Here is a 27,082-nt window from a genome sequence, read left to right as displayed (position 1 = left end):
GAGTTACTTCAGGACAAAACAAACACGAAGAGAACAGGAGAGAATTGTGTGAAAGTGGCTAAGCTGTGTCAGTCACTGCATGATGGCCAGAAAAATTCTAGGGTTTCTGATTAGAAGAAAAAAAAAAAGTAACCGTTCCTCGCATTCTGCACGGAGGGAGGCTGCGTTTCATTTACCAACAGGTTACAAAAATGAAATTTCAGGAAGGAAAAAAAGACCCTCCAAAAGCCATGAATGAGGTCAAGGCCCACTTCCAAAGGAAGCGCCTCCTCAGGGCAGTGCGGGGAGACGGTGGCGGCCAAGATGGGTTCCCAGCCTGGGGGACATCCAGACCCCACCGTGGGAGAGGAGGGTCCCTCTGGGAGGTGACTGGCTCCTCTTGGCTGTCGGAGGCCTTTGCCGCAAGAAGGCAGGGCCAGTCCCTTAATGCGGAAACGTTTCGGTGGTGGAGGATGAAAGCAGATGAAACAGCATCTTCTAGAAAGACCTGCTCTATTGACATGATCCAGAATACTGCGACTGAAACAGTCTTAGGCAGCTTTAGACACACTAATGTCTAAAATCATTAACCCGAGAGAAAACGTATCCAAGAGGTCGTGTTTCCAGGGAAGTATCCTCCCCTCGCGCACAGGTTTCCACACATTTCTGACCTTTAAATTTCAGGAACTTATTTTTTCTTGTTTTAAGGAAACACTTCTGCTGTGCGTCCCCACCCCCCCAGCCCCAAAAGATATGATGAAACGCTAACCCCCAGCACCTCAGAATGTGACCTTATCTGGAACCAGGGTTACACCGAGGTCATTGGGGAGGGGCTCGTCCCATATGGCCGCTGTTCCCACAAAAAGGAGAGGTGCACCTTCCTTCCTCCCTCCTTTCCTCCCTTCCTTCTTCCTTCCTTCCTTCCTCCCTTCCTTCCTTCTTCCTCCTTCCTTCCTTCCTTCCTTCTTCTGTCCTTCCTTCCTTTCCTCCTCCTCCTCCTCCTTCTTTTACTTTCTCTTGCTTATTAGAGTAAAATGTACACATCCCGAATCTTGGATGCACAGCTCAATGAAGTTTTACATACGGGTCCACCTGTGTCGTCACCGCCCAGGCCAAGACATTGAACGCTGCTGGCCCCCTAGCAGTTTCCCCTGAGCCTCTCCTCAGGCTTCATTTGTTTAAATTTAGGAATAGATCACAAATATGTCTCAGGTCAGTCAATACAGACCTACAAAATTATTTTCAGTTTTGGTACAGTATTCCATTTTATTTAATGGGTGTGCCATAATTTACTTAACTACTGGTATATTTAGAGTCTTTCCAATTTTTAAGACTTTATAAATCGCCCTGACAGGCATTCTCACAGACACATCGTACCTCCTTTGTGTAATTATTCCCTCTAGGAGGTAGGGTTGCTGGATCGAAGGAATGCTCACTTTTTTAAAGTGTGCTGCATACTGGCTAATGACCTCTCGGAGAAGTCCTACTGCTGGAGCCTCTCAGCAGCATCACATGCCCATTCCAGCTTCCCCACGCCCTTCCGGGCACTGAGGCCCAGAGCCCCCTCCTCGCCAGTCTTGTTTTCACCGGTACCTTAGAAAGGCGGCTTGAGACCCCTCTCGAGAGAGCATTTCCGAGAGACTGCTAGACAATTCAGGGAGACAGTGAACACCTGCACTGGTGCAGCGCATTTTCGGAGGCAAGAGGCTGAAGGAGCGACGGGGACAGCATATTGTTTGCGTGCGGTTGACAAGGCGGCCTCACACAGATGCTCTGTCGTCTCAGAAACTCGCTGAAGCCGCCACCGTTATCATTCTCAGTACTATTGTGGTTCCTGCTATTATTATCCTCCTAGGACAAATGAGAAGAAATTAAAAAGAGAATCGGAGAATCAGAGTTCACCGATTGTCTGAAATGAAATACCCAGCTGGCTACAGAGCCGGGACTGAAACCTAGATATTCTGACTCTCCCCCCTGCCCCCCACCCCAGGACTTCTTCCAGTCAAGCTGAGGGCTTTTGTTCATTTTTTATTTATTCGTTTCCTCCCACCTTCCTCGGTCTGTGACACAATCGGATTTAGGGTGAGTGGAATATCTTCCTGTGCCAAGCAGGAAGAATTGGCTCGACTTCAAGGGTTCAGTCCAGAAAACCCGGGATAGCATTGAAAGCTCCCATAGACAAAAAAAAAAAAAAAAAAAAAAAGGACAGCTTGAGCAACTGTGAGGACTTTTACTGCATTGGATGGAAACACTTTACTAATGTCTACATCTATGAATTCAAAAGGATACTAAAAACAGCAATGGTAACACCTTCATTGGTCACCTTCAGAGAATGCTAGGGACACGTTTATTTTCAAGACTCGTAAATAAAAGGAAAGAATTAGGTATTTATTTCTGCCATTCCAGTATGAACTGTAGTACTGACTAATCAGAGAGGGACAAGCGGAGGCTTCTATTGACAAAGTATTCCAGCTAATAAATGGAGAAGACAAGTCCGAGTGTCACCACTCTGTGACCTTTGCATGGGCTCTAGGCAAGAAGCATCAATGGCTGATAAACACACAAAAAAAGACAGACAAGCAGACCCTTTGTGTGAAAGGACACACTACCACCTGTGAAGTATTCTTGCCAAAAATTTAAAACTTAAACCTGATCCCACATCTCAATCTAACTACCGATTTCTGGGAAATAGAGGGGACAGGGAAACTTGCTAAGTGACATTACATCGGGCTACAGTGAGAAACGTTACCCGCTTTCTTCATCAGAAATTTGCAAACAGGGGCGCCTGGGTGGCTCGGTCAGTTAAGCGTCTGACTTCAGCTCAGGTCATGATCTCATGGTTCATCAGTTCAAGCCCCGCATCGGGCTCTGTGCTGACAGCTCAGGGCCTGGAGCCTGCTTTGGATTCTGTGTCTCCCTCTCTCTCTGCCCCTGACCACCCCTTCTTTCTCAAAAATAAATAAATATTAAAAAAATGTGTTAATGTTTTAAAATATTAGAGAAAACCTAAACGCAGGAAAGTTAATATTTTTGGTGCAACCCTGGGATGGGATACTATACTTCCGTTACGAATGAAGATGTTCCCAATATGTTGTATATGATAAAAGCAGCTTATAAAGGTAATTTTTATTATGAAAAAAATTTAAATTATTTTGTTTTATTTTTTTCATCGTGATAAGTGTACCTTTTAATCCCCAGCACCTATTTCACCCATTCCCCCACCTAGCTCCTTCCTGCCCCAAATCAGTCTGTTCTCTATAGTTAAGAGTCTCTTGGTTTCTGTCTCTTTTTCCCTTTGCTCATTTTTTTTTCTTAAGTTCCACATGTGAGTAAAATCATATGGTATTTGTCTTTGACTTAGTTTGCTCAGCATTATGCTCTTTAGCTCCATCTATGTCATTGCAAATGGCAAGATTTCATTCTTTTTTATGGCTGAGTAGTATTCCATTGTATACATGCTACATCTTCTTTATCCATTCATCTATCGATGGACACTTGAGCTGCTTCATAATCTGGCTATTGTAGATAATGCTGCTATAAGCATCGGGGTGCATGTATCCCTTTGAATTAGTGTTTTTGTATTTTTTGAGTAAATCCCCAGTAGTGCAATTCCTGGATCGTAGGGTTGTTGTATTTTTAATTTTTTGAGGAAGGTCCATACTGTTTCCCATGGTGGCTGCAACAGTCTGCATTCCCACCAATAGTGCATGCATGAGGGTTCCTTTTTCTTCACATCCTCACCAACAATCGTTGTGTCTTGTGTTTTGGATTTTGGCCATTGTTATAGGTGTGAGGTGACATCTCATTGTGGTTTTAATTTATATTTCCCTGACGATGAATGATGTTGAGAATGTTTTCATGTGTCTGTTGGCCATCTGGATGTCTTCTTTGAAGAAGTGTCTGTTCTTGTCTTCTGCCCATTTTTTAATTGGATTATTTGTTTTGTTGGATGTTGAGTTGTATCCGGTCTTTTTCTATTTAGGATATTAACCCTTATTAGATATGTCACTTGCAAATACCGTCTCCCATTCCATAGATTACGTTTTAGTTTTATTGGTTGTTTCTTTTGCTGTGCAGAAACTTTTTATTTTGATGTAGTCCCAAGAGTTTATTTTTGCTTTTCTTTTCCTTGTTCAGGAGACACATCTAGAAAAATGTTGCTACAGCCGATGTCAGAGATTATTTCCTGTGCTCTCTTCTAGGATTTTTATGGTTTCAGGTCTTACACTTAGTCTTTAATCCATTTTGAGTTTATTTTTGTGTACAGGGTAAGACAGTGTTCCAGCATCATTCTTTTGCATGTAGTTGTCCACTTTTCCCAATGCCATTTGTTGAAGAGATGGTCTTGTTCCCATCTTATATTTATTTCTCCTTTGTCAAAGATGAATTGACAATATAATTGTGAATTTATTTCTGGGTTTTCTGTTCTATTCCCTGATCTGTGTATCTCTTTTTATGCCAGTACCGTATTGTTTTAATTACTATCACTTCATAACGTAACTTGAAATTTGGAATTGCGATGCCTCCAGTTTCATTTTTCTTTCTCAAGATTGCTTTGGCTGTTTGGGGTCTGTGTGTTTGTGGTTCCATACAAATTTTAGGATTGTTTGTTCCAGTTCTGTGAAAAAAAAAATGCTGTTGGCATTTTGATAGGGGATTCCATTAAATGTGTAGATTGCTTTGAAGAGTATAGACATTTTACCAATATTTGTTCTTCCAACCCATCAGCATGGAATATCTCCATTTCTTTGTGTTGTCTTCAATGCCTTTCATCAGTATTTTCTAATTTTCAGAGTACAGGTCTTTCACCTCCTTGGTTAAGTTCAGTCCTAGATATTTTGTTGGTTTCAGTGCAATGGTAAATGGGATTGTTTTCTTAATTTTTCTTTCTGCTGCTTCATTATTGGTGTATAGGCATGCAACAGATTTCTGTACATTGATTTGTATCCTATGACTTTCCTGAGGTTATTTATCAGTGTAAAGGTAGTTTTTAACTTAATTAAAATATTGTAAAGATATTGAATGCCCATTGTAAAAAGAAACTCAGATAATGCCAATGGGAGTAAAGTTCCCATCGCCTCCATCTCCACTAATAGCCCTCAATTCCTCTTTCTCATATAGATTTTTTCAAAGTTACTGATAATGTAAATGTATATTTCTAAACTCTAATGGAAGCCTTTTACTTAATAAAAATATTAACTACTAATGTAAATTAGTAGTTATTTTTTTTTACTCTTTCTACATCAATTTTACATGGAGAAAGCATTATTTTTTGTTACAAATTTTCTGAAACTCTGAATTTATTGATTCAACAAATGTTTATTGGGTGACCTACATGTCTCAGAAACTGTGGAGTGTGTGTGTGTGTGTGTGTGTGTGTGTGTGTGTGAGAGAGAGAGAGAGAGAGAGAGAGAGAGAGAAGCCATAACGAATAAGACAAATATCTTAATCTTGTCCACAAAGCTTAGAAACTAGTAAAGGAAATACATATGAAACAATAAGTCAATCAAATATGGTAGAAAGAAAGCTTTTTATTAAAGCCAGGAAAGCAGGCAAGGGGGTGTTTCTCTGGGAGAAACTATGTTTATTTACAAAAATATCTTTTTAAAAAATGTTTATTTTTTAATTTATTTTAAAAGAGAGTGAGCAAGCGGGGGATGGACAGAGAGAGAGAGAGAGAGAGAATCCTAGGCAGGCTCTGCACTGTCAGCACCGAGTCGGATACGAGGCTCAGTCCCAGGAACCGTGAGATCATGACTTGAGCGAAATCAAGAGTCTGTAGCTCAACCGACTGACCCACCCAGGGCCCCCAAAAATCTCTTGATGAACTTTCTTCGTATGAAAAACCACACGCTTAGAGTACTTTAATGGACTTATTCAGTGGTTCTCAAACCTGGTTGCATATTAGCATAACCTAGGTCAATGAAAAAAAAACGAAACCTGATGCTTGAGCTCCACCACCGGAACTTCTGATTTCACTGCTTGAAGGCCCCAAACATAGGATTCTGTGATGCTTCCTGGGTGTTTCTAATGGCTGAGTCTAAGAGTGTATTTAATTTGCTCTGCTGCAATGTGAAACCACTCTACCCCCTCCTACCACCGCCAGCACGGCTACCAACTTTTTACAAAAGTCCAAACACATCACCTTGTAGTCCGTTCAGTAAAAGAACAGGGATCAAGAACACCTCCAAGTAGCTGTCAAATTGTGTCCACATGTACAGGTAGCAAAACGCAGGTAACTTGCATGCAGCTATATAGGGATTTGGATACAGAAATGATCAAGAGAAATTTAGGTTCCCTACTCATTCCTGAAATACTTAGAATATTCCGAACTTCCGCATATAGAGTGAAAGTTCAACCCATTTGTATTTATTTATTTATTTGTGTTTTTATTGAACTACGGTTAACATACAGTATTAGATTAGTTGCAATACAACATATTGATTCCACAATTCTATACATTACTCAGTGCTCATCAACATGGGTGTGCTGTTTCTTTTTTTTTTTTTAATTTTTTTTTTTTTCAACGTTTATTTATTTTTGGGACAGAGAGAGACAGCGCATGAACGGGGGAGGGGCAGAGAGAGAGGGAGACACAGAATCGGAAACAGGCTCCAGGCTCCGAGCCATCAGCCCAGAGCCCGACGCGGGGCTCGAACTCACGGACGGCGAGATCGCGACCTGGCTGAAGTCGGACGCCCAACCGACTGCGCCACCCAGGCGCCCCGTGGGTGTGCTGTTTCATTCAGCCCCACTCGTCCCCCTCTGGCAACCACCAGTTTGTTTTCCATATTTAGGAGTCTGGTTTTTGGTTTATCTCTTTTTTTTCCTTGTTTTGTTTCTTAGATTCCACATATGAGTAAAATCAAATGGTATTTGCCTTTCTCTGATTTATTTCACTTAACATAATACCTTGTATATTCTCTTAATAGGCATCTTCTGGTCACATACAAATGTTTAGACATTACTGCTTGCAAGTTTCTCTTTTTTTTAAACTTTTAAACATTTATTTATTTTTGAGAGAGAGAGAGAGAGAGAGAGAGAGAGAGAGAGAGAGAGAGAGAGAGACAGAACACTAGCAGGGGAGGAGGAGGAAGAGGGAGGCACACAATCTGAGGCAGGCTCCAGGCTCTGAGCTGTCAGCCCAGAGCCCGATGCGGGGCTCGAACTCACAAACTGCGAGATTATGACCTGAACCAAAGTCCGATGTTTAACTGACTGAGCCACCCAGGCACCCTTGCAAGTTTCTCTTTTGACTTAACATATCATGGACGCTTTTCCATGTCAGTTAAAGTTATCTCATTTCTTCAAACAACTGCACAAAATTCCATTTTATGTTCCCACGAGGGAACATTTTTTTAACCAGTCCCTCTTGATGGAATTTAGTTTGTTTATGACTTTCACTATTACTTTAAAAATGCTGTAAAACATCCTTATCCATTTATTTTTGCCTTATTTTGTAAGCATTTTCTGTAGGACAAATTCCTGGAAATGGGAATTCCTGTGCATACAACCCCATGTTATTGTTAAAAGTGTCTGTTTGTTGTGTCTGTATACAGGCAATATTTTTTCATTAAATTTTTAAAATATTTATTTATTCTTGAGGGGGGAGAGGCAGAGAGAGGGGGAGACACAGAATCTGAGCCAGACTCCCAGCTCTGAACTGTCAGCACAGAGCCTGACGTGGGGCTCAAACCCATGAACCGTGAGATTATGACCTGAGCCCAAGTCGGATGCTGAACTGACTGAGCCACCCAGGCGGTATTTTAACTTATAAACTCATTCTCATTAGTTCCTTTTTATCCCACATTCCCTTCCATCTTTACATCCGGATCATGAGACATGTTTACTGCCATTGAGAGGGCCACAACTCAAAGTAATGTGTCATCAAAACAGACTTTTGAAGCTCATGACAGAGACAGAAGCTTTGAGAGAGCATATTTTTTGAGTTACCAAAAGCCAGTTTGAAGGCCAAACTCGCCAAGTTTATGCCATAAACAACTGATTCAGGAAAATTTTGTGATGATGTAAGAGCAAGTTCTACCTAAGAGGAGATTAAAGGTCACCGGGGAGAGGATGAACTTCCGAGATGAAGACAAGAGCCATGGAGTCACCCTTTGATGGTGTCTCCAAAAAGCAGTCTGGCTCAGCCTGGATGAAAGCTGACGGCAGCCTTGGAAAGGACCGAGGGGATCCCACATCTCGGGGAGGCCATAAGGCCCTCTGAGGAGTCCCAGGCCCCTCAAGGCACCAGAGTTGAACAGTGGCCTGGCTGGGTGAGGTTCCTGAGCAGATGGCTTAAGGACAGCACCATGCAGTCCTTCCCAGCACAGCATGAAAGGGATGTGGAGGTGGCTGAGAGAAGGGACAAGGAGGACTCAGAAAACACAGACACTTGACCAAAGCCCGTGAGGGACCAGGGCCATCCGGCTAAGGGCTAGGGATAGAGCAGTGAACAAAATTGATGCAGGCCTTCCCTTCACAGAACCTGCAGACTACCCCGGATGACACCAAACAGTTGGACAATTATCACACGGGAATATGATGTAACGTATTGGCATATCTAGCTTCCGACAGTAAATGATGTCTACGCTGAGACTTGAAGGGGGAATAGAAATCTGCTCGGTACAGGTACATGGGGATAGTCTTCAGGCAGAATACACATAGTACAAAGGCTCAGGGCCAGGAGATGGAATATTTGGGGGCCTGGCTAGAGAGACAAGGTATGGCTAACGAGGTAGGCAGGAGCCAGTCACAAAGAACCTAGAACACTGCATTAATTGATCTGCATTTTGTCCTGAAGGCACAGGGGAGCCATTGGAAGATGACCTATTTCCATCATCTATTTTTTTAAGTTCGCTGCTTTATTAATTAGCTAAATCTACAGCTAAATTGCCAATGAAAACTCTAAGATATAAAGTAATCACAAAAAGGTCGGGAATTAACAGCACCAGAGTTATTGTTAAGGCGAGAATGTCCCATCATTGAAACTAAAATGTCAAAACCGATCAACCACTTAGGATGTGATGACAATAACATCATCGAGAGTTTAAGACGACTAAGGGGCACTAAATGATTTGAAGCAGGGAATGCCATGACTAGCTTTATGTATTTAAAAAAAAAAAACACATAAGAGCATTTGGGCTGTTGTGTGGAGAAAGGAATGGAGGCGGCAAGCCTGGAAACAATGAGACCAGGCAAGAGAGCTGGAGACCCGAACCGGGCTAGAAACTAGGGCAACCCTACATCCTATTCCCCAGACCCGGGTTTGCCTAGAACCGACCAAGTTTATGCCTGTTGTCCTCTCTTGCCATCTGTTGGAGCACCTGTCACTCTTAAACACTTCCCAGTTTGGAGGCTCCAATAGTGGTTGGCAGTTGAGGGGGACAGAAGCCATTCGAGAGCTCTTTGGGACATGGAACTGACAGGGCTCGGTGATGGGTCAGATGTGGGGGTGAGGCAGGATGACTGCCAGGGCTGTGGTGTGAGCAGTGGGTGCTGTTCAGGATATAAGGAGCACTGGTGTAGGAGGTTTGCTACTTCAGGGGCCCTCCCCCCGGAGGGTTGAGTAGGGCTTGGCTTTGGCAGGGGAGGACGAGTTTTCCAGCCGGGAGAGCAAGTACAATGGCACAGAAGCAGGAAGCAAAACGTCACCTTTAGAGACAATTCAAGTATTTTGTTTTACAGGGGAAGCGAGCGTCCTGGTGTGAAGGGGGGAGGAAGGAATGGTCAGGGGCCTGGGGTACGGATTTTAGCAGGGTCCTACATGGGCAGCCTGAGACTTGCCTGTGGCTCACCGTGGCTCCGTGTTAGGTTCTCACCCTGGGATTCCCACACTTAAAAAACACTGGGTGAAGCCTTCCTCTATCTCTTTTTTCTGCTTTTCTTTAGCAGGAAAACATCAACAACCAGAACCTTCATCAAACGTGGGATGGCAAACTGTCCCACAAGCCTAGACTACTATATCTGGACTCTCATATGAAAAAGAAAGGAACATCTATATCATTTAGGGCTTTGTTTTTTAAATCTTTTTGTTATAGAAATCTAACCTGTGTGCTAAAAAACAGTAGGTGTTAATAAACTTATTTAGACATTTTAAATAGAAGTCCCTGCTATTTACTGACACGCTACCCTTAAATAATTCTAATCTCTTCAGTTCCCAAAGTCCTGGGCCCTTAGCTGAAAGCCTGGACTTTGGCCAAACAGCGCAGAAGATGAGCTCCTCATTGAGGGCTCGGGGAAACCAGGAAACAGAAGGGAAGAACGTAATGCTGAGAACTGGCCTTCAGGCCAGAACCACTCAGATGGGGACCCCAGGGTTGGAATGAGCCAAGTTTCCCTTCTAAGTGTCTGTGGATGTGCTGAGCCACAATGGGGACCCACAGTGGAAAACTGCTCAAGTTTGGGCCTCTCTGTTAGGCTCAAGAGACAAATCATTATTAAGTAATGAATGATGAATGGGCTTCAGGGGGCTCTGGAGAAAAACACAGATGCCCATCTACTTGTAGGACCCACAGGGGAATGTCTCTCCTATGATGAAGTCCTCGGGGGATTGAGAAGTTTCTTAAGATCTCCAACTATGCACACTCTATGTATTGGGCACTAACTGGGTGCCAGACAAAGGATCAGGTATGAAAAATTAAATGCAAATTCGAATAAAATGATTCCCCTACCATCAATTAGCTAAGCTGGAATCAGGGAAACAGGCCAAGAACTATAGTGTGATCCCAAGGAAATTCCACATCTGTGGACAGCCCGATCAGTCCTCTCGATGCACTGATGGAAAGCATCCTGGGAATCCCACCCTTGTCTGGAGTGCTATCTACTGGGTTCATGTGGTACTCAGGGATGAGATCACTGTTGCACTCTGTAAAGAAAAACCCACTTTTAGAGATAGTGCAGCCCACCCTTCAAACTCAGAGAAACACTGCACACCATCAATACCGTTAGATGTGCTGGCTCTGACTTCAGATACTCAGGTGGAAACTCACCCTGCTCAAGTGGAAACTAACCCTGCAATCTTTCCCTGCCCTTCTCATTCATCAAAGCACCAATTCTCAGAGTCTGAGTGTCTCACAAATGCCTCCTAATGGATCTATCCCATGGTTTTGTTTACTTTGTTTATCAGAAGAAGCTCCAACGGTATATTTTTATCCTTAATAGGCCTCCTTTAAGGCATGTCAACCTCTTAATTTACGTTGCCTTAGGAACTTTTTCCTTTTTCAGACGGTGGGCAACCAGTTCAAAAGACTAGGGTCTGAGCATTGGGTACAATTTATGTGGGTCGACCCAGGAGTAGCCTACGTCACTAATGCTATACTTCTATCCTTGGTATCTCCAGCCACGAAGAAAAGATGTGAAATGCATTAAAAGACCATTCTTTTTCCCTTGGTTTGTAATGGATGACTGAAGAAGAAAAAGAAGAAGGAGTATGCCTATAACATTTTGTACATACAGGTGCATAAAATGCATACGTATAAATAAATACATATACATAAGATGTGTATTTATATATAAAGTCTGGCTTTGGTATCAGAATAATGCCAGCCTCATAATATGAGTTGGAAAGTGCTCTATTTCCTAGAAGAGTTTGTGTATAGTTGGTCTTTTTTTCTTCTTTAATGGATGGAAGAATGCACCCGTGAAACCATCTAGGCCATGTAGACCTGGAGTTTATTATATGTAATAAAACATCCTTTCTCCTTTCAGAGGTCTTTACTTAGTATTCATCAGCTTACTTAAACATTGAATTAGGAGGGCTGTGTGCTTTGGGCACACAATGAAGATCTCCAAGTCAATTGAACCCAACTGAAATGACATGTGCTTAACTTCTGAGTCACCTTCAAAAGCTCTTTCGTCTTCAGATTGTTTTGTGGGATTTTTTTTTTGTTATATAGTCTTATAAATGACACACAGATTGGCTGAAAACAGCTACAATTTGACACTCCATAATAGTTTAAAACCACATGTCTGGCCAAAAAGCATATGAAAAGATGCTCAACATAGCTAATCATTAGGAAAATGCAAACCAAAACCACAACAAGATATCACTTCACATCCATTAGGACGGCCACTATTATAAAAACAAAAAAACAGAAATAGAAACAGAAAAGCCTGAGGGGCAGGCTTTAGATTTGGCAGATGTCTTATCGCCTACAGGGCTGCTCTCAAGGAGCATAGGCTGTAGATGCCATCTTGCCACTTTCCTTCTTTCTCCAGCTTGCTAGTATCTCCCACAAAAGAGGTTATACTCTCATGTGGAGCCCCAATTTTTATAATTGCCACCCAGAAGACACCTCTAGATCTCCTGGCTCTGGTGGCCAGTGGGGCTTATGATTGTGGTAACTACAGACTGTATATATATTTGCAAACAATTAAAAGCTGATGACTGAGGGTCTGACTTCCAATCAGCCTGAATCTAGGTGCTAAGATCCTCCCCTTTGGGATACTGACAAGTCTAGGCACATATGTAACTATAGGGAGCTACTAAAAATATAATAGACTGCTTGGACAAACACAAAGGTTTGAGAGACAACCAAGAGATGGGACAGGGTTGAACAAAAAGGTATATCTCCTATACAAGGCCACTCCTTCAAGACTGGGAGAGAAGTCTCAACAGCATAGAAACCAATACAGAGAGTCAAGCAAAATGAAGAAATAGAGGAGTATGTGCCAAATGAAAAAACAAGATAAAACCTAGAGAAAAACCTTAATTAAACAGAGATAAGTAATTTACCTGATAAAGACTTCCAAGTCATGGTCATAAAGATGCTCACCAAACTGGGGAAAGGAAATGGATGAACATGTGAGAAATTCAAAACAGACAGAAAACATAAGAAACTATGAAATAGAAGTCACAGAGCTGAAGAACACAATGACTGAAATGAAAAGTACACTAGAGGGGTTGAACAACAGACTAGATGAAGCAAAGAAAGGATCAGTGAACTCAAAGGCAAGGCAGTGGAACTCACCTGATTGGAGCAGCAAATAGAAAAAAGGATGAAAAAAAAAGTGAAGACAGCTCAAGGGACTTATGGAGCAACATGAAACCGATTAAATTTGTATTATAGGGCTCCCAGAAGAAGAGAGAGGAAAGGAGGAAGAAATCTTACTTGAATAGTGGCTGAAAACTTCCCTGACCCAGAAGAGGAAACAGACATCCAGAATGAGGAAGCCTAAAGGATTCCAAACAAGAGGATCTAAAGAGACCCACATCAAGGCACATTATAATTAAAATGTCAACAATTAAACAAAAACAGAGAATCTTAAAAGCAAGGAGAGAAGAAAAATTCTTACATATACAAAGGAATCCCCATAAGACACTCAGCAGATTTTCCAGCAGAAACTGTGATGGCACAGGTGAGCGGCATGATATATTCTAAGCTCTGAAAGAAAAAACTTCCAACCAAAAAAAACTTCAACCTACTCTACCTGACAAAGTTATCATTCAGAATTGAGGGAGAGATAAATAATTTTCCAGACGCAAAAGATAGAGGAGTTCACCGTTAAACCAGCCTTACAAGAAATGTTAAAGGGAATTCTTTAAGCTGAAAAGAAAAGATGATCATTAGTAATAAGAGAACATAGAAAAGAATAAATCTCATTGGATAGGTAAATATATAGTAAAGATAGTGTACTAATCACTTATTAAGCTGGCATGCAGGTCAAAAAATGAACTAGTAAAAATAACTATGAATATAATAATGAGTTCAGGGATATACAAGATAAAAAGATGTAAATCTGACATTAAAAACATAAAATGTGGGGAGGGAAGGGGAGCAAAAATGTTGAGCTTTAGAATTTGATCAAATTTAAGTTGTTATCAACTTAAAATAGATTATTATAGATATAAATTCTTGTATGTAAGCCTCATGGTAACCACAAGTCCAAAACATATAGTAAATACAAAAACATAAAGAGAAAGGAATCTAAATACATCACTAAAGAAAGTCATCAAATCACAAAGAAAGAGAGCAAAAGAAGAACAGAGAAGAACTACAAAAACAACCAGAAAACAATTAACAAAATGGCAATAAATACATACTTATCAAAAAAATATATGTAAATGGACTAAAGTCTTCAGTCAAAATACATACAGTGGCTGAATGGAAAAAGAAAAAAAACAGACTCGATGTTGTTTACAAAAGACTCATTTTATTTTTTTAAAGTTTTTGTTTATTTTGAGAGAAAGAGAGAGAGAGAGAGTACAAGCAGGGGGAGGGGTAGAGAGAAAGGGAGAGGGAATCCTCAGCATTAACAGTGTGGAGCCTGATGCAAGCAGGGCTTGATTCCACGACTATGAGACCCGAGCCAAAATCAAGAGTCAGATGCCCAACTGACTGAGCCACCCAGGCGTCCCTACAAAAGACTCGCTTTAGATGTAAGGACACATGCAGACTAAAAGTGAAGGAATGGAGACAAATATCCCATGCAAATGGAAATCAAAGGAAAGCTGGGTAGTTATATCAGATAAAATTGACTTAAAATTTTTTTAATGTTTATTTATTTATTTTTGAGAGACAGAGAGAGAGAGGGCACAAAGTGGGGGAAAGGCAGAGAGAGAGAGAGAGTGAGAGAGAGACAGAATCCACAGCCGGCTCTAGACCCTGAGCTGTCATCACAGAGCCCGATGTGGGGCTCGAACTCATGAACCATGAGATCATGACCTGAGCCGAAGTTGGACACGTAACCAACTGAGCCACCCAGGTAACCCCAGACAAAACTGACTTTAAAACAAAGACTGCAATAAGGCAAAGAAAAGCATTACATAATGCTAAGGTGGTCAACACAACAAGAGAATACAACATTTGTAAATATTTATGCACCCAACATAGAATAACCTAATATATAAGGCAAATATTAACAGACTTAAAGGGAGAAATTGACAGCAGTACAATAATAGAGGGGACTTTAACACTCCACTTACACTGGACAGATTATCCAGACAGAACATCAGTAAGGAAACATTGGCCTTAACACATTAGACCAAGTGGACTTAACAGACATATATATATGTATATAGAACACTCTATCAAAAAGCAACAGAATACACATTCTTTTCTGGCACACATGGAACATTCTCCAAGATAGATCATGTGGTAGGTCACAAAACAAGTCTTAATTGATTTAAGAGGATTGAAACCATATCAAACTTGTTTTCCAACCACAATGATATGAAAGTAGAAAACAACTACATAAAGAAAACTGGAAAATTCACAGATATGTGGAGATTTAAAAATATGGTACTGAAAAACCTACAGGACAAAAGAGAAATAAAAAAAAAATACCTCGAGACACATGATAGTGGAAATATAACATAATCAAAATTTATGATGCAGCAAAAGCAGTTCTAAGAGGGAAGTGCATATCAATAAATGCCTACTTCAAGAAACAAGAAAAGTCTCAAATAAACAATCTAACTTTACACTTCAAGGAACCAGTAAAAGAAGAGCAAATGAAGCTCAAAGTTAGTAGAAAAAAAGAAAATAACAGATTAGTGTAGAAACAAGTGAAATAGAGACTAAAAAGGTAATAGAAAAGATCAATGAAGTTAAGAGTAGGTTCTTCAAAAAGGTAAACAAAATTGACAAACCACCAAGTAGATTCACCAAGAAATAGAGAGGACCGAAATAAAATTGGATATGAAAAAGATGTTACAACTGATGCCACAGAAATACAAAGGATCATGAGAGACTACTATGAATAATTATACACCAACAAATTGGGCAACATAGAAAAAATGAATAAATTCCTAGAAACATATACCCTACCAAGACTGAATTAGGAAGAAACAGAAAATCTGAATAGACAGATTATCAGAAAGGAGATTGAATCAGTAATCAACAAACAAACAAACAAACCGACAAACTTCCAGGACCAGACGACTTCACTGGTGAATTCTATCAGACATTCAAAGAATTGATACCGATCTTTCTTTTTAAAATTTTTTTTTTTCAACGTTTATTTATTTTTGGGACAGAGAGAGACAGAGCATGAATGGGGGAGGGGCAGAGAGAGAGGGAGACACAGAATCGGAAACAGGCTCCAGGCTCTGAGCCATCAGCCCAGAGCCCGACGCGGGGCTCAAACTCACGGACCGCGAGATCGTGACCTGGCTGAAGTCGGACGCTCAACCGACTGCGCCACCCAGGCGCCCCATTACCGATCTTTCTTAAACTCTTTCAAATAACAGAAGAGGAGGAAACGCTCCCAAAGTCATTTCATGATGCCAGCATTACCTGATACTAAAACCAGACAAGGATGCCACAAGAAAAGAAAATTTGAGGCCGTTATCCCTGATGACCGCAGACGCAAATATCCTCAACAAAGTATTAGCAAACCACATTTAATAATGCAGGAAAAGGATCGTATACCAGGATCAAGTGGGATTGATTGCAGGGATGCAAGTTTGGTTTGACATTCACAAATCAACCAATGTGACACACCACGTTATCAAAACGAAAAGACAAAAATCATTTGACAAAACTGAGCATATATGCATTTATATATTAAAAATTCTCAAGGCAAGTAAAGAGGAAATGTACCTTAACATAATCAAGGCCATATATGACAAGCCCATGGCTAGCATCATACTCAGTGCTGAAAAGCTAAAAGCTTTTCTACTAATATCAGGAAAAGAATAAGGCTATACTCCCTCTACTTTTACTCAACATAGTGATGGAAATCCCAGCCAGAGTAATTAGACAAGAAAGGGAAATAAAAGTCACCTAAATTAGAAAGGAAAGAGTAGGGGCGCCTGGGTGGCTGAGTCGGTTGAGCGTCCGACTTCAGCCAGGTCACGATCTCGCGGTCCGTGAGTTCGAGCCCTGCGTCGGGCTCTGGGCTGATGGCTCAGAGCCTGGAGCCTGTTTCCGATTCTGTGTCTCCCTCTCTCTCTGCCCCTCCCCCGTTCATGCTCTGTCTGTCTCTGTCTCAAAAATAAATAAACGTTAAAAAAATTTTTTTAAGAAAGGAAAGAGTAAAACTGTCATTACTTGCAGATGACATATTACATATAGAAAACCCTACAGACTCCATAAAAAAGTGTTAGAATTAATAAATTTGGTAAAGTTGCAAGATACAAAATCAATACACAAAAATGTGTTGCATTTCTATTTACTCATAATAAACTATCAGAAAGAGAAATTAAGAAAGCAATCCCATTTTCAATCGCATCAGAAAGAGTAAAAATACTTCGGAATAAATTTAACCAAGGCTGTGGAAGATCTATACCATGCTCACAGATTGGAAGAATCAATGCTGTTAAAATGTACACACTACCCAAGGCAACGTACAGATTCAACACAAACCCTACCTAAATACCAACAGTATTTTTCACACAAATAGAACAAAAAATCCTAAAACTTGTATGGGACTGTAAATGACCTTGAATCTTGAGGAAAAAAAAAAAAAACCCAAAACTGGAGTCATCATGATCCCTGATTTAAAGTTTTATTACTGAAAATAATAGAATAGAGATCCCCAAAATAAACTCATGGATGTCAATTAGTCTTCAACAAAGGAGGCAAGAATATATAATGGGGAAAGGATAGTGTTTTCAATAAATGGTGCTGGGAAAACTGGACAGGCCCATGGACGGAATGACTGGACCACTTTCTTACACCATACACAAAAATCAACTCAAAATGGATGAAAGACTGAGGGTGCCCGTCTGGCTCATCAGTAGAGCATGTGACTCTTGATCATGGGGTCATGAGTTCGAGCCCCATGTTGGGCATAGAGATTGCTTTAAAGAAAAGAAAAGAGAAGGATTAAAGAATGGAAGACATGGAGGCACCTGGGTGGGTCAGTTGGTTGAGCGTCAAACTCTTGATTTCTGCTCAGGTCATGATCTCACAGCTCGTGGGATCAAGTCCTGAGTCAGGCTCCAAGCTAACAGTGTGAAGCCTACTTGGGATTCTCTCTCTCTTCTTCTCTATCTGCCCCTCTCCGCTCACATGCACTCTCTCTCTCAAAATAAATAAAACTTACAAAAAGAGAGAATGGTGGGGCGCCTGGGTGGCTCAGTCGGTTAAGCATCCGACTTCGACTCAGGTCACGATCTCGCGGTCCGTGAGTTCGAGCCCTGCGTCGGGCTCTGGGCTGATGGCTCGGAGCCTGGAGCCTGCTTCGGATTCTGTGTCTCCCTCTCTCTCTGCCCCTCCCCCGTTCATGATCTGTCTCTCTCTGTCTCAAAAATAAATAAACGTTAAAAAAAAAAATTTACAAAAAGAGAGAATGGAAGACTTGAAACTATAAAAGAAAACAGACAGTGAGCTCCTTGACACAGGTCTTGGCAACGGCTTTTTGAATCTGACACCAAAAGCAAAAGCAACAAAAACAGAACTATACCAAACCAAAAATCTTCCACACGGCAAAGGAAATAATCAGCAAAATGAAAAGGCAACCTATTGAATGGGAGATATATTTGATCTCGCAAATAATATATTTGATAAGGGGTTAACTTCCAAACCATGTAACAAACTCATACAACCCAACACCTAACAATCTGATTAAAAATTAGAGAGAGGACTAAATAGACATTTTTCCAAAGAAAGCATCCAGATGGACAACAGGCACATTAAAGTATGTTCAACTTCATAAATCATCAGGGAAATGCAAATCAAAATTGCAATGAGCTATCACCTCACACCTGTTAGAATAGCAATTATCACAAAGACGAGAAATAACACGTTGGAGAGGATGTCAAGAAAAGGGAACCCTGTGCACTGTTGGCGGGGACGTAAAGTGGTGCTGCCACTATGAAAAATGGTGTGGTGACCTCCCCCACAAAGTAAAAATGGAATTACCGTATGATCCAGTATTCCCACTTCCAGTTCTATACCCAAAAGAACGGAAAGCAGACTCTTGAACATATATTTGCAAATTCATGTTCACAGCAGCGTGTTTTACAACAGCCAAGGACCCAAGCGTCCACTGACAGATGAACAGGTGAAAAGCAACGTGATATATACATACAATGGAATATTACTCAGCCTTAAAAAAGAAGGGAATCCTGTCACAGGCTACAGCACAGATGAATGTTGAGAGCATTATGCTAAGTGAAAATAAACAGTCACAGAAAGATAAAACTGCTTGATTCCACTTACAGGAGGCACCTTGAGTAGCCAGATTCATAAGAGACAGAAAGCAGGAGAGTGGTTGCTGGGGGCTGGAGGGAGGCAATATGGAATTTCTGTTTTGAAAGATGAAAAATTCTGGAGATCTGTAGTACAACAATATGACTATACTTAACACTATTGAACTGTATCCTTAAACATGGTTAAGATGAGAAATGTTATGTGTTTTTTTTTTTTTTTGGCCACGATTAAAAATAACCCAGATACCTAATTTTTAAGTTTTGATCCCTTGTGAACTAATTAATATCATACATGAACTATTATTAGTTCCTCTATGTTTCACACCCTTGATTTACATACCCAGGGTTGCTTGGAGTTTCAAATAGATGACAAATACAATCCAGTCACCATCACAATGCACTCAGTGGAAGAAGTTCAGACATGTGTTAGCTTCACTCGTCGTTTAGGACTGGAAACTCTCTCTCCAGTGTCATATGAAATCTCAAATTTTGTATTTTCTTAAAGATTTTGTTATTGTTATTTTTTAATGTTTACCTGTCTTTGAAAGAGAGAGAGAGAGAGCGAGTGGGAGAGGAGCAGAGAGAGAGGGGGACAGAGGATCGGAAGCAGGCTCTGTGCGGACAGCAGAGAGCCCGATGTGGGGCTTGAACTCCCAAACCTCGAGACCATGACCCAAGTCAAAGTCAGACGCTCAACTGGCTAGCCCCAGGTGCCCCTAAAATTTTTATTTTTAAGTCATCTCTATACACAACATTAGGCTCGAACTCACAACCTCGAGAGCAAGAGCTGCGAGCTCTACCGACTGGGCCAGCCATGTGCCCCTCAAATTTTGTGTTGTTTTATTTTTTTATTTATTTTTTTAATTTTTAATGTTTTTATTCATTTTTAAGACAGAGAGAGACACAGCATGAGCAGGGGAGGGGCAGAGGGAGGAGACACAGAATCCGAAGCAGGCTCCAGGCTCTGAGCTGCCAGCACAGAGCCTGACGCGGGGCTCGAACTCACGGACTGTGAGATCATGACCTGAGCTGAAGTCCGACGCTCAACCGACTGAGCCACCCAGGCGCCCCTGTGTTGTTTTTAAACAATCAAACACAGCATAGAAATTCAAAATAACAAATTTCAAAAAAAAAAAAAAAAAAGAGGTTAGAGTGGAAGAGAGCCAAAGCATAAGAGACTCTTAAAAACTGAGAACAAACTGAGGGTTGATGGGGGGTGGGAGGGAGGGGAGGGTGGGTGATGGGTATTGAGGAGGGCACCTGTTGGGAAGAGCACTGGGTGTTGTATGGAAACCAATTCGACAATAAACTTCATATATTGAAAAAAAAACAACAAAAAAACCCCAAAATAACAAATTTCAGTGAGATGTACTATTTCAGCAGTTTTGATTAAAAATAGTAATTTTCTCTTAGTTTTTCAAGACTTTCACTTTCAGTCATAGCACTGTCCTCAATTGGTGTCGCTCCGACGCACGCACATCGAGGCCGGTGGAAGTAGATGGAGGCCGGTGTGCCAATGTGCAAGATATTCCAGTGGTTCTTAGTACAAGTGAATAACAGCTGCCATGTCCCCGGCTTAAACAGGTAGAGCTCGGAGGTGAGGGGGAACAGCGTTCTGAGAGGACAGGAAGAAGACGAGGACGTCGTCCACCCACGTCCCTTCTTGAGTAGGAGGCACATGGAAGTCCTACACTTTCAGAGACTGTATTGTTTTATGTTACAGTTCAATAGCTGGAAATGCTTTTCTCTGGGGACGCTGGCTATATTTGGTTCACGGTATTGCTTTGCAGGCATTTCTTCCCAATTTCTTTTATTAGTTAAGTAGACTTTGGTTAAGACCGAGCAGTTTACAGGAACAGATTCCCTTGACAATTTATTTAAAAAGGAGTTGGGGAGGTCAGCTTGTAGTCAGGCTAGATGGGACACATGTGTCAGTTAAAACCCATCAAGAAGCTAAGGATAAAACCACACAAATCAGCAGCCTTGTCTGATGGCAAAAATTACTCCACTCACGGTGAGGAGACTATAATTTTCATTTCAAGTCAATTACCAACCAGCAAGACATTGGGGATATCTTTTAAATTCCTTAAGTTGCATTGATTCATCTATAAAATGGAGGGTGGGACTATGTGATCTCTTAAGGTCCTCTCCTGCTCTAAAATCTTATGGTGTAATGAATCCAGAGACCCACTGGACCACCCAGCCTCTGGCCCCAGTCACTCATGCAGGCTTCTATGTAAGTCCATGCGATTTGGCTGCCCTCCACCACTCAGATCACTTCAAACAGGAGTCACTAACAGCCCCGCAACAAACGGTCCTCCCATCTCCCCCTCCCTGACCTCCCTCGTCCCTCCCATCTCCCCCTCCCTGACATCCCCAATGTAGTTTTCCTGCTTGCTCTGCATTTAAGGGCACCAGGAGGTCAGGATTTTCAGTCCTCACTGTTTACCCTCCAGTCCTCTGAGAGCAGAGTGTGGGCGAGCCCAGTAATGCTTGAGGTTCAGATTCTGTGGAGTAGAGTGCAAAGAGCAGGAATAAACAGACACAGAGTGTGGCTCCACCTATAACCAGCTCTCAGACGTGTTAAGTGCGGTAATGAGCACAAAGGACCGGGATCTGACACAGAAATATAACCAATCCCTTTCAAGTACAATTAAAAAAAATTTTTTTTAATGTTTATGTATTTTTGAGAGAGAGAGAGAGAGGGAGACTGAGTGTCAATGGGGAAGGGGCAGAGAGAGAGGGAGACACAGAATCTGAAACAGGCTCCGGGCTCTGAGCTGTCTGCACAGAGCCCGACGCGGGGCTCGAACTCACAGACCGCGAGATCATGACCTGAGCCGAAGACGGACGTTCAACCGACTGAGCCGCCCAGGCGCCCCAAGCACAATTTTTAAAGCATTTCTCATACTGTGAAACCCTCCTTGGCCTTCTCCCCTCCTCCTCCCACACCAAGCAGAGAGCCCACCCTACCTGGCAGACGTCCGATTCCCTACAGGACCACTGGCTAAGCCTGCTGGCGTCAACAAACTGGAAGCGGGCTGGATTACCGTGTAGATGAGAGCAAGGAATCCTATCCACCTGGGCCAAACACAGAAAAGCCCAAAGTATATAAATTTGCTAAGGGGGTGCCGAGTTGACTCAAAAACAAGCACACACCAACGTCTCGTCCAGACACAAGGGATGAAGTCAAGACTCAGGACTAGATGTCACTGAAAAGGAAGCAGGGCAGAACCAAGGTGGGAGGGGGAGGAGGGGGTCCCTAAGTTAGGCGGATCAATAAGGATCCATCTGACCTCTCTTACAATTCAATGGACATCCTTAAAAAGTTCATCTTCAGCAAAGAGTAAAAACAAAGTAAAAGAAAAAGCAAAGAAAAAAGAGGCAAAGGACGTAAAAATCCAATTCAAAAGGCTGACACTTTAAAAAATCAACTTCTCTATGATATAATTTACATACAACAAAATGCACCTATTTAAGCGCAATTAAAATAAGAAACATTTCCACCATTGGTTCCATAAGGAACCCAAAAAAGTTCTTTATTCCCCATCTTTTGTTGAAACCTCTCCTTACCCTCAACCCCAGGCAACCACCGATCTGTTTTCTGTCCCTTAGAGATTAGAATGCCTTTTTAAGAAGAATTTCTTACAAATAAAATCAAATGCTGGGACCCCTGGGTGGCTCAGTCGGTTGAGCGTCGATCTCTTGATTTCCAGCTCAGGTTGTGATCTCGCTGTCATGGGATCGAGCCCCGTGTCCGGCTCCGTGCTGAGCATAGAGCCTGCTTGGGATTCTCTCTCTCTGCCCCTCCCCCCCCCCCGCCGTGTGTCTCTCTCTCTCTCAAAATAAATAACTTAAAATTTAAAAACAAAAAAAATGATATCAAATGCTATGTACTTTTCTGTTTCTGTTTTTTCATTCTGCAAAATATTTTTGAGATTCGTCCATGTTGTTGCACGTAGCTGAGTATATTCCATTGTATAAATATACCACAAGTTGTTGACCTACTCACCTGTGAATAAATATTTGGGGTCTTTCTAATTTGGGGCTGTGAACGTCTGTGCACAAGTCTTTGTGTGGACAAATGTTTTCATTTCTCTTGAGTGCATACTGAGCAGCAGAGTTCTGACACGCAAACCTGGTAAGAGATTGCCAAACTGGTTTCCGAAGTTGTTGTACCCTTTTACACTCCCACCGGCAGTGTATTCAAATTACAGTTGCTCTACATCATTGCCATTACTCGGTATTGTCCTTTCAGTTCTAGTCATTTTAATGTGTGTGTAGTCATTTTTATTTGCTTTTTCCTGAGAATAATAATGCAGAGTGTCTTCATGTGGTTACATTTTTTTTGCACGTTTTTTTTTTTGCAAAATCCTTTGTTCTGTTTGAGCTGTTTATCTTGCCGAGCTCTCTTAGAAGTACTAGTATTTTGTCCATCAACTTCCTTAAATGTTCCACGTAGATCATCATATCATTGGCAAATAATTACAATTTGGATCCTCCATTCTGATATGCACACATCAGTTATTTTTCTTATTGTATTGCATTAGCTATTCCAGTAAAATGTACTATAGAGAAATTATAATAAGCATATTCATCTTGTTTCTGACTATAATGAAAATTTTGCACTGTTTCACCATTAAGTATGATGCTTTTGTATGTTTCTGATAGCTATACTTTATTCAATTAATAAGAAATCTTCCTTCTGTTGATAATCTCATAAGTGTAGCAAAATGCTTTTAATGCAAGCAAGGCTGTAAATTTCTTTCTGAATACAATGCTGCACATTTTTTTTCTTTTAAAGTTTACTGATGTACTTTGAGAGGGGGTGGGGTGGGGAAGGGCAGAGAGAGAGAGGGAGAGAGAGAATCCCAAGCAGGCTCCGTGCCATCACCACTCAATGCCACAAACCATGAGACCATGACCTGAGCCGAAATCGAGAGTTAGTTGCTTAACCGACTGAGCCACCCAGATGCCCCCGGACATTTCTAGAGATATATTTTTACCTAGAAAATAAATGTGATGCTTTAATAAGATCACATGACTATGGAATGTGATGTTATTAATTTGATTTAAACATAAAGAAGTGTCAGTTTAGACACAACTTCTTCTGGTCACGTGTTACAAAGAGTAAACAAGCAAAAGACCCCAGATCTACCGGCTACAGACCTAGAAGGGGAGGGAATGAGGAGGATACATTTTAACTGGCTTCCCGAAGAAAGGGCCCTTGTAAGAGAAAGCGACAAAAGTAATGAGGCCCAAGTGTGCGAGGCCAACCAGATCTCAGATTGCACTTGGCGACAGCAATGGCTGTAACGGGCTAGTCTCACCTGAGAGACTGCGATACCGTGAACTTCCCGACTTCTTCCAAGTGCACGGCGACACGCGGCCCGTGGCAGGCGGCTGCGGAGACGTCGTGGACCCGCCGGGGCAGCCGGGCAGCCCGTGCAGGTGGCCGGGCAAACAGGCGCACTCGCACCAGCAGCCGGAGAGCCCTCGCACCGCGACCGCGTCGCTCTTCCGCCTTGTAGCCCCTCGGCGCTTCCGGAAGCTTCCGCCCCAACAGCCGAGGCTCCTCACCAGCCAATCGCCTTTACCCAACGAGACTAAGGGAGCCCTCCTCCACCGCCCCTTGCCGGTGAAGCATCAGGAGTCACTGCGCCATTTGCAGACAAGCTACGGAGATCCCAGGAGTGGCGCGAAGCTGGGTTCGTGCCCCTGTGAGCATCTTATGTTGTCTGTGCCGTTTTCTGAGTCTGCAAGTATCTTTCCGAGACCCCCGGACCCTGCCATCTTGGCAGACTGACATTGTACAAGTGAGCAGATCTTTTTTTTTTTTTTTTTTTTTTTTTTTAGTTTTCAGAGAGAGAGAGAGCGCCAGCCAGGGAGAGTGGCAGAAGGAGAGAGAGAGAAAAAAAATTTTTTTAAACTTTTTTTAATGGTTATTTATTTTTGAGAGAGAGACAGTGTGAACCAGGGAGGGGCAGAGAGAGAGAGGGAGACCCAGAATCCGAAGCAGGCTCCAGGCTCCGAGCCGTCAGCACAGAGCCCCACGCGGGGCTCGAACTCAAGAACCGTGAGGTCATGACCTGAGCTGAAGTCGGACGCTCAACCGACTGAGCCCCCCGGGCGCCCCAAGAGAGAGAAAGTCTTAAGCAGGCTCCACGCCAGCATGGAGCCCATCGCAGAGCTCGATCCCTCGACCCGGGAGATCGTGACCTGAGCTGAAATCAAGAGTTGGACACTCAAGCAACTGAGCCAGCCAAGCGCCCCAGCGGATCTTTCTGTTCCACACCATGATGTCAAAGCCAATAAAAGGTCAAAACCAAGCTCCCCAGGCTGTATCTCGCAAAACTGCTCTCACACAAATACGAAAAGCAGCTCCCCCACGACCCTCATGCCAACATCACTTACACACACTCGCTAAGTGCCAGGCCCTGTGGCACATGCTTCACCAATACCAGGTGGTCCCATTCAGGCCTCTGGGCAACCTCGCAAGGCTGCTGTGATTCCCCCTCTGTCACAGATGAGGACGAGGCTGGGAGGGGCTCACTAGCTTCCCCCAAGGTCACACACCAGCAGGTGACTGAACCATGAGCAAATCCAGGCCGTGGGCCTCAGAGTCTCTGCTCTTAATCACTACAGGATACTTCCTTTTATCCAAAAGTAAAAGGGAAAAAATGTCACCAGGTAGGGATGTACTTCAAACAATGCATCATCCCTCTGGGCTGCAAAGTGAATCCTCAGCACATCCTGAGCAACTTGCATAGCAGCACTGGATGGGGACGGGTCTCTGTCCGGATACAATCAGAACGTTTTACATAGAGGGGCGCCTGGGGGGCTCAGTCGGTTGAGCGTCTGACTTCGGCTCCGGTCGTGACCTCACGGTTCGTGAGTTCGAGCCCCGCGTGGGGCACTGTGCTGACGGCTGGGAGCCTGGAGCCTGCTTCGGATTCTGGGTCTTCTTCTGTCTCTGCCCCTCCCCCATGCCCTCTCTCTCTTTTTCTTTTCTTTTTTTTTTTTTTTTTAACATGTATTTATTTTTGAGACAGAGAGAGACAGAGCATGAACAGGGGAGGGTCAGAGAGAGGGAGACACAGCATCTGAAACGGGCTCCAGGCTCCGAGCTGTCAGCAAAGAGCCTGACCAGGGGCTCGAATTCACTGACCGCGAGATCATGACCCGAGCCGAAGTCGGAGGCTCAACCGACTGAGCCCCCCAGGCGCCCCCCTCTCTCTCTCTCTTTCAAAAATAAATGAACATTAAAAAATTGTTTTAATTAAAAAAAAAAAAAAAAAAGATCAGTTACATGGAAGAGCAGCCAGCAGCCCACACTGTGGTTGGAAGCGGTTGACCCCGTTCTTCCGAAAACGCCCACTGCCCGCTGGTGTAGGGGTCGGGGATAGTGGCCCCGGGTGGGTCGCGCGTGACACCAAATTCGTTGTCAGCAAGAGCCACGGTTGAGACCGCGGGGAAGCGGGGAGGCACCGCAGCCGGAGCCCGAGGCGAGACGCAGCTGTTCCGGGCCCCCGCGCGGCGAGGGCACGTTGGATCCTGCCCTTGGATGTCGCGGGACCGGGCGCGGGAGCCAGAGCCCCCAGGCCGGGGGGGGGGGGGGGGGGGGGGCACCACCGCCCCGAGGCCCCAGGACCCTCGGGCCCCGCTCGGGCCTCTGCCGGCACGTAAACCCTCAGCAGATTCTCCCGCGGTCGCCGATCCCGGCTGGACACCTAGAGGCGAGCGGGAGTCGGGGACTGGGGGGACCGGGCCGGGGCCCCTGCAGCAGCCCCCGGGGAAGGAGGCGGGCAACCTCTGTCACATGGTCTGTGGCAGCTCTTGTCCAAAATGTCGCTCCCTTCCGTCTCCCCAGTGACGGTGTGAGTCGTGGGCATCCCAGCACACGCTTGGAAAAACTGCGTTTCAAAGAGGGCGGGTAATGGGCCCAAATTGGCACAAGCGGGGAGTGCTGCAGCTGCCCTTGAAACCCAGGACGCTGAAGGCCAC

The 27,082-nt window shown here is 43.2% G+C and overlaps 1 protein-coding gene across 1 annotated transcript; it reads right to left on the bottom strand.

The window, feature by feature from the left end:
* Nucleotides 1-1,221: 1,221 nt before the first annotated feature.
* Nucleotides 1,222-24,871, bottom strand: LOC147584900 (uncharacterized). The gene is made up of 4 exons (XM_086717694.1): nucleotides 24,759-24,871; nucleotides 24,409-24,669; nucleotides 23,091-23,216; nucleotides 1,222-1,830 (listed from the first exon to the last, which is right to left on the bottom strand). The coding sequence occupies exons 1-4, from the start codon at nucleotides 24,869-24,871 to the stop codon at nucleotides 1,761-1,763; spliced, it is 570 nt and encodes a 189-aa protein (XP_086573820.1). The 3' UTR covers nucleotides 1,222-1,760.
* Between the last annotated feature and the right edge of the window lie 2,211 nt (nucleotides 24,872-27,082).

Source organism: Puma concolor, chromosome A1, assembly GCF_028749965.1.
Source record: "Puma concolor isolate L17-30 chromosome A1, mPumCon1.1.hap2, whole genome shotgun sequence".
In the NCBI taxonomy this organism is placed as follows: domain Eukaryota; kingdom Metazoa; phylum Chordata; class Mammalia; order Carnivora; family Felidae; genus Puma; species Puma concolor.
Note: the sequence above shows the minus strand (reverse complement) of the source record. Positions and strands in the feature narration are given on the sequence as shown.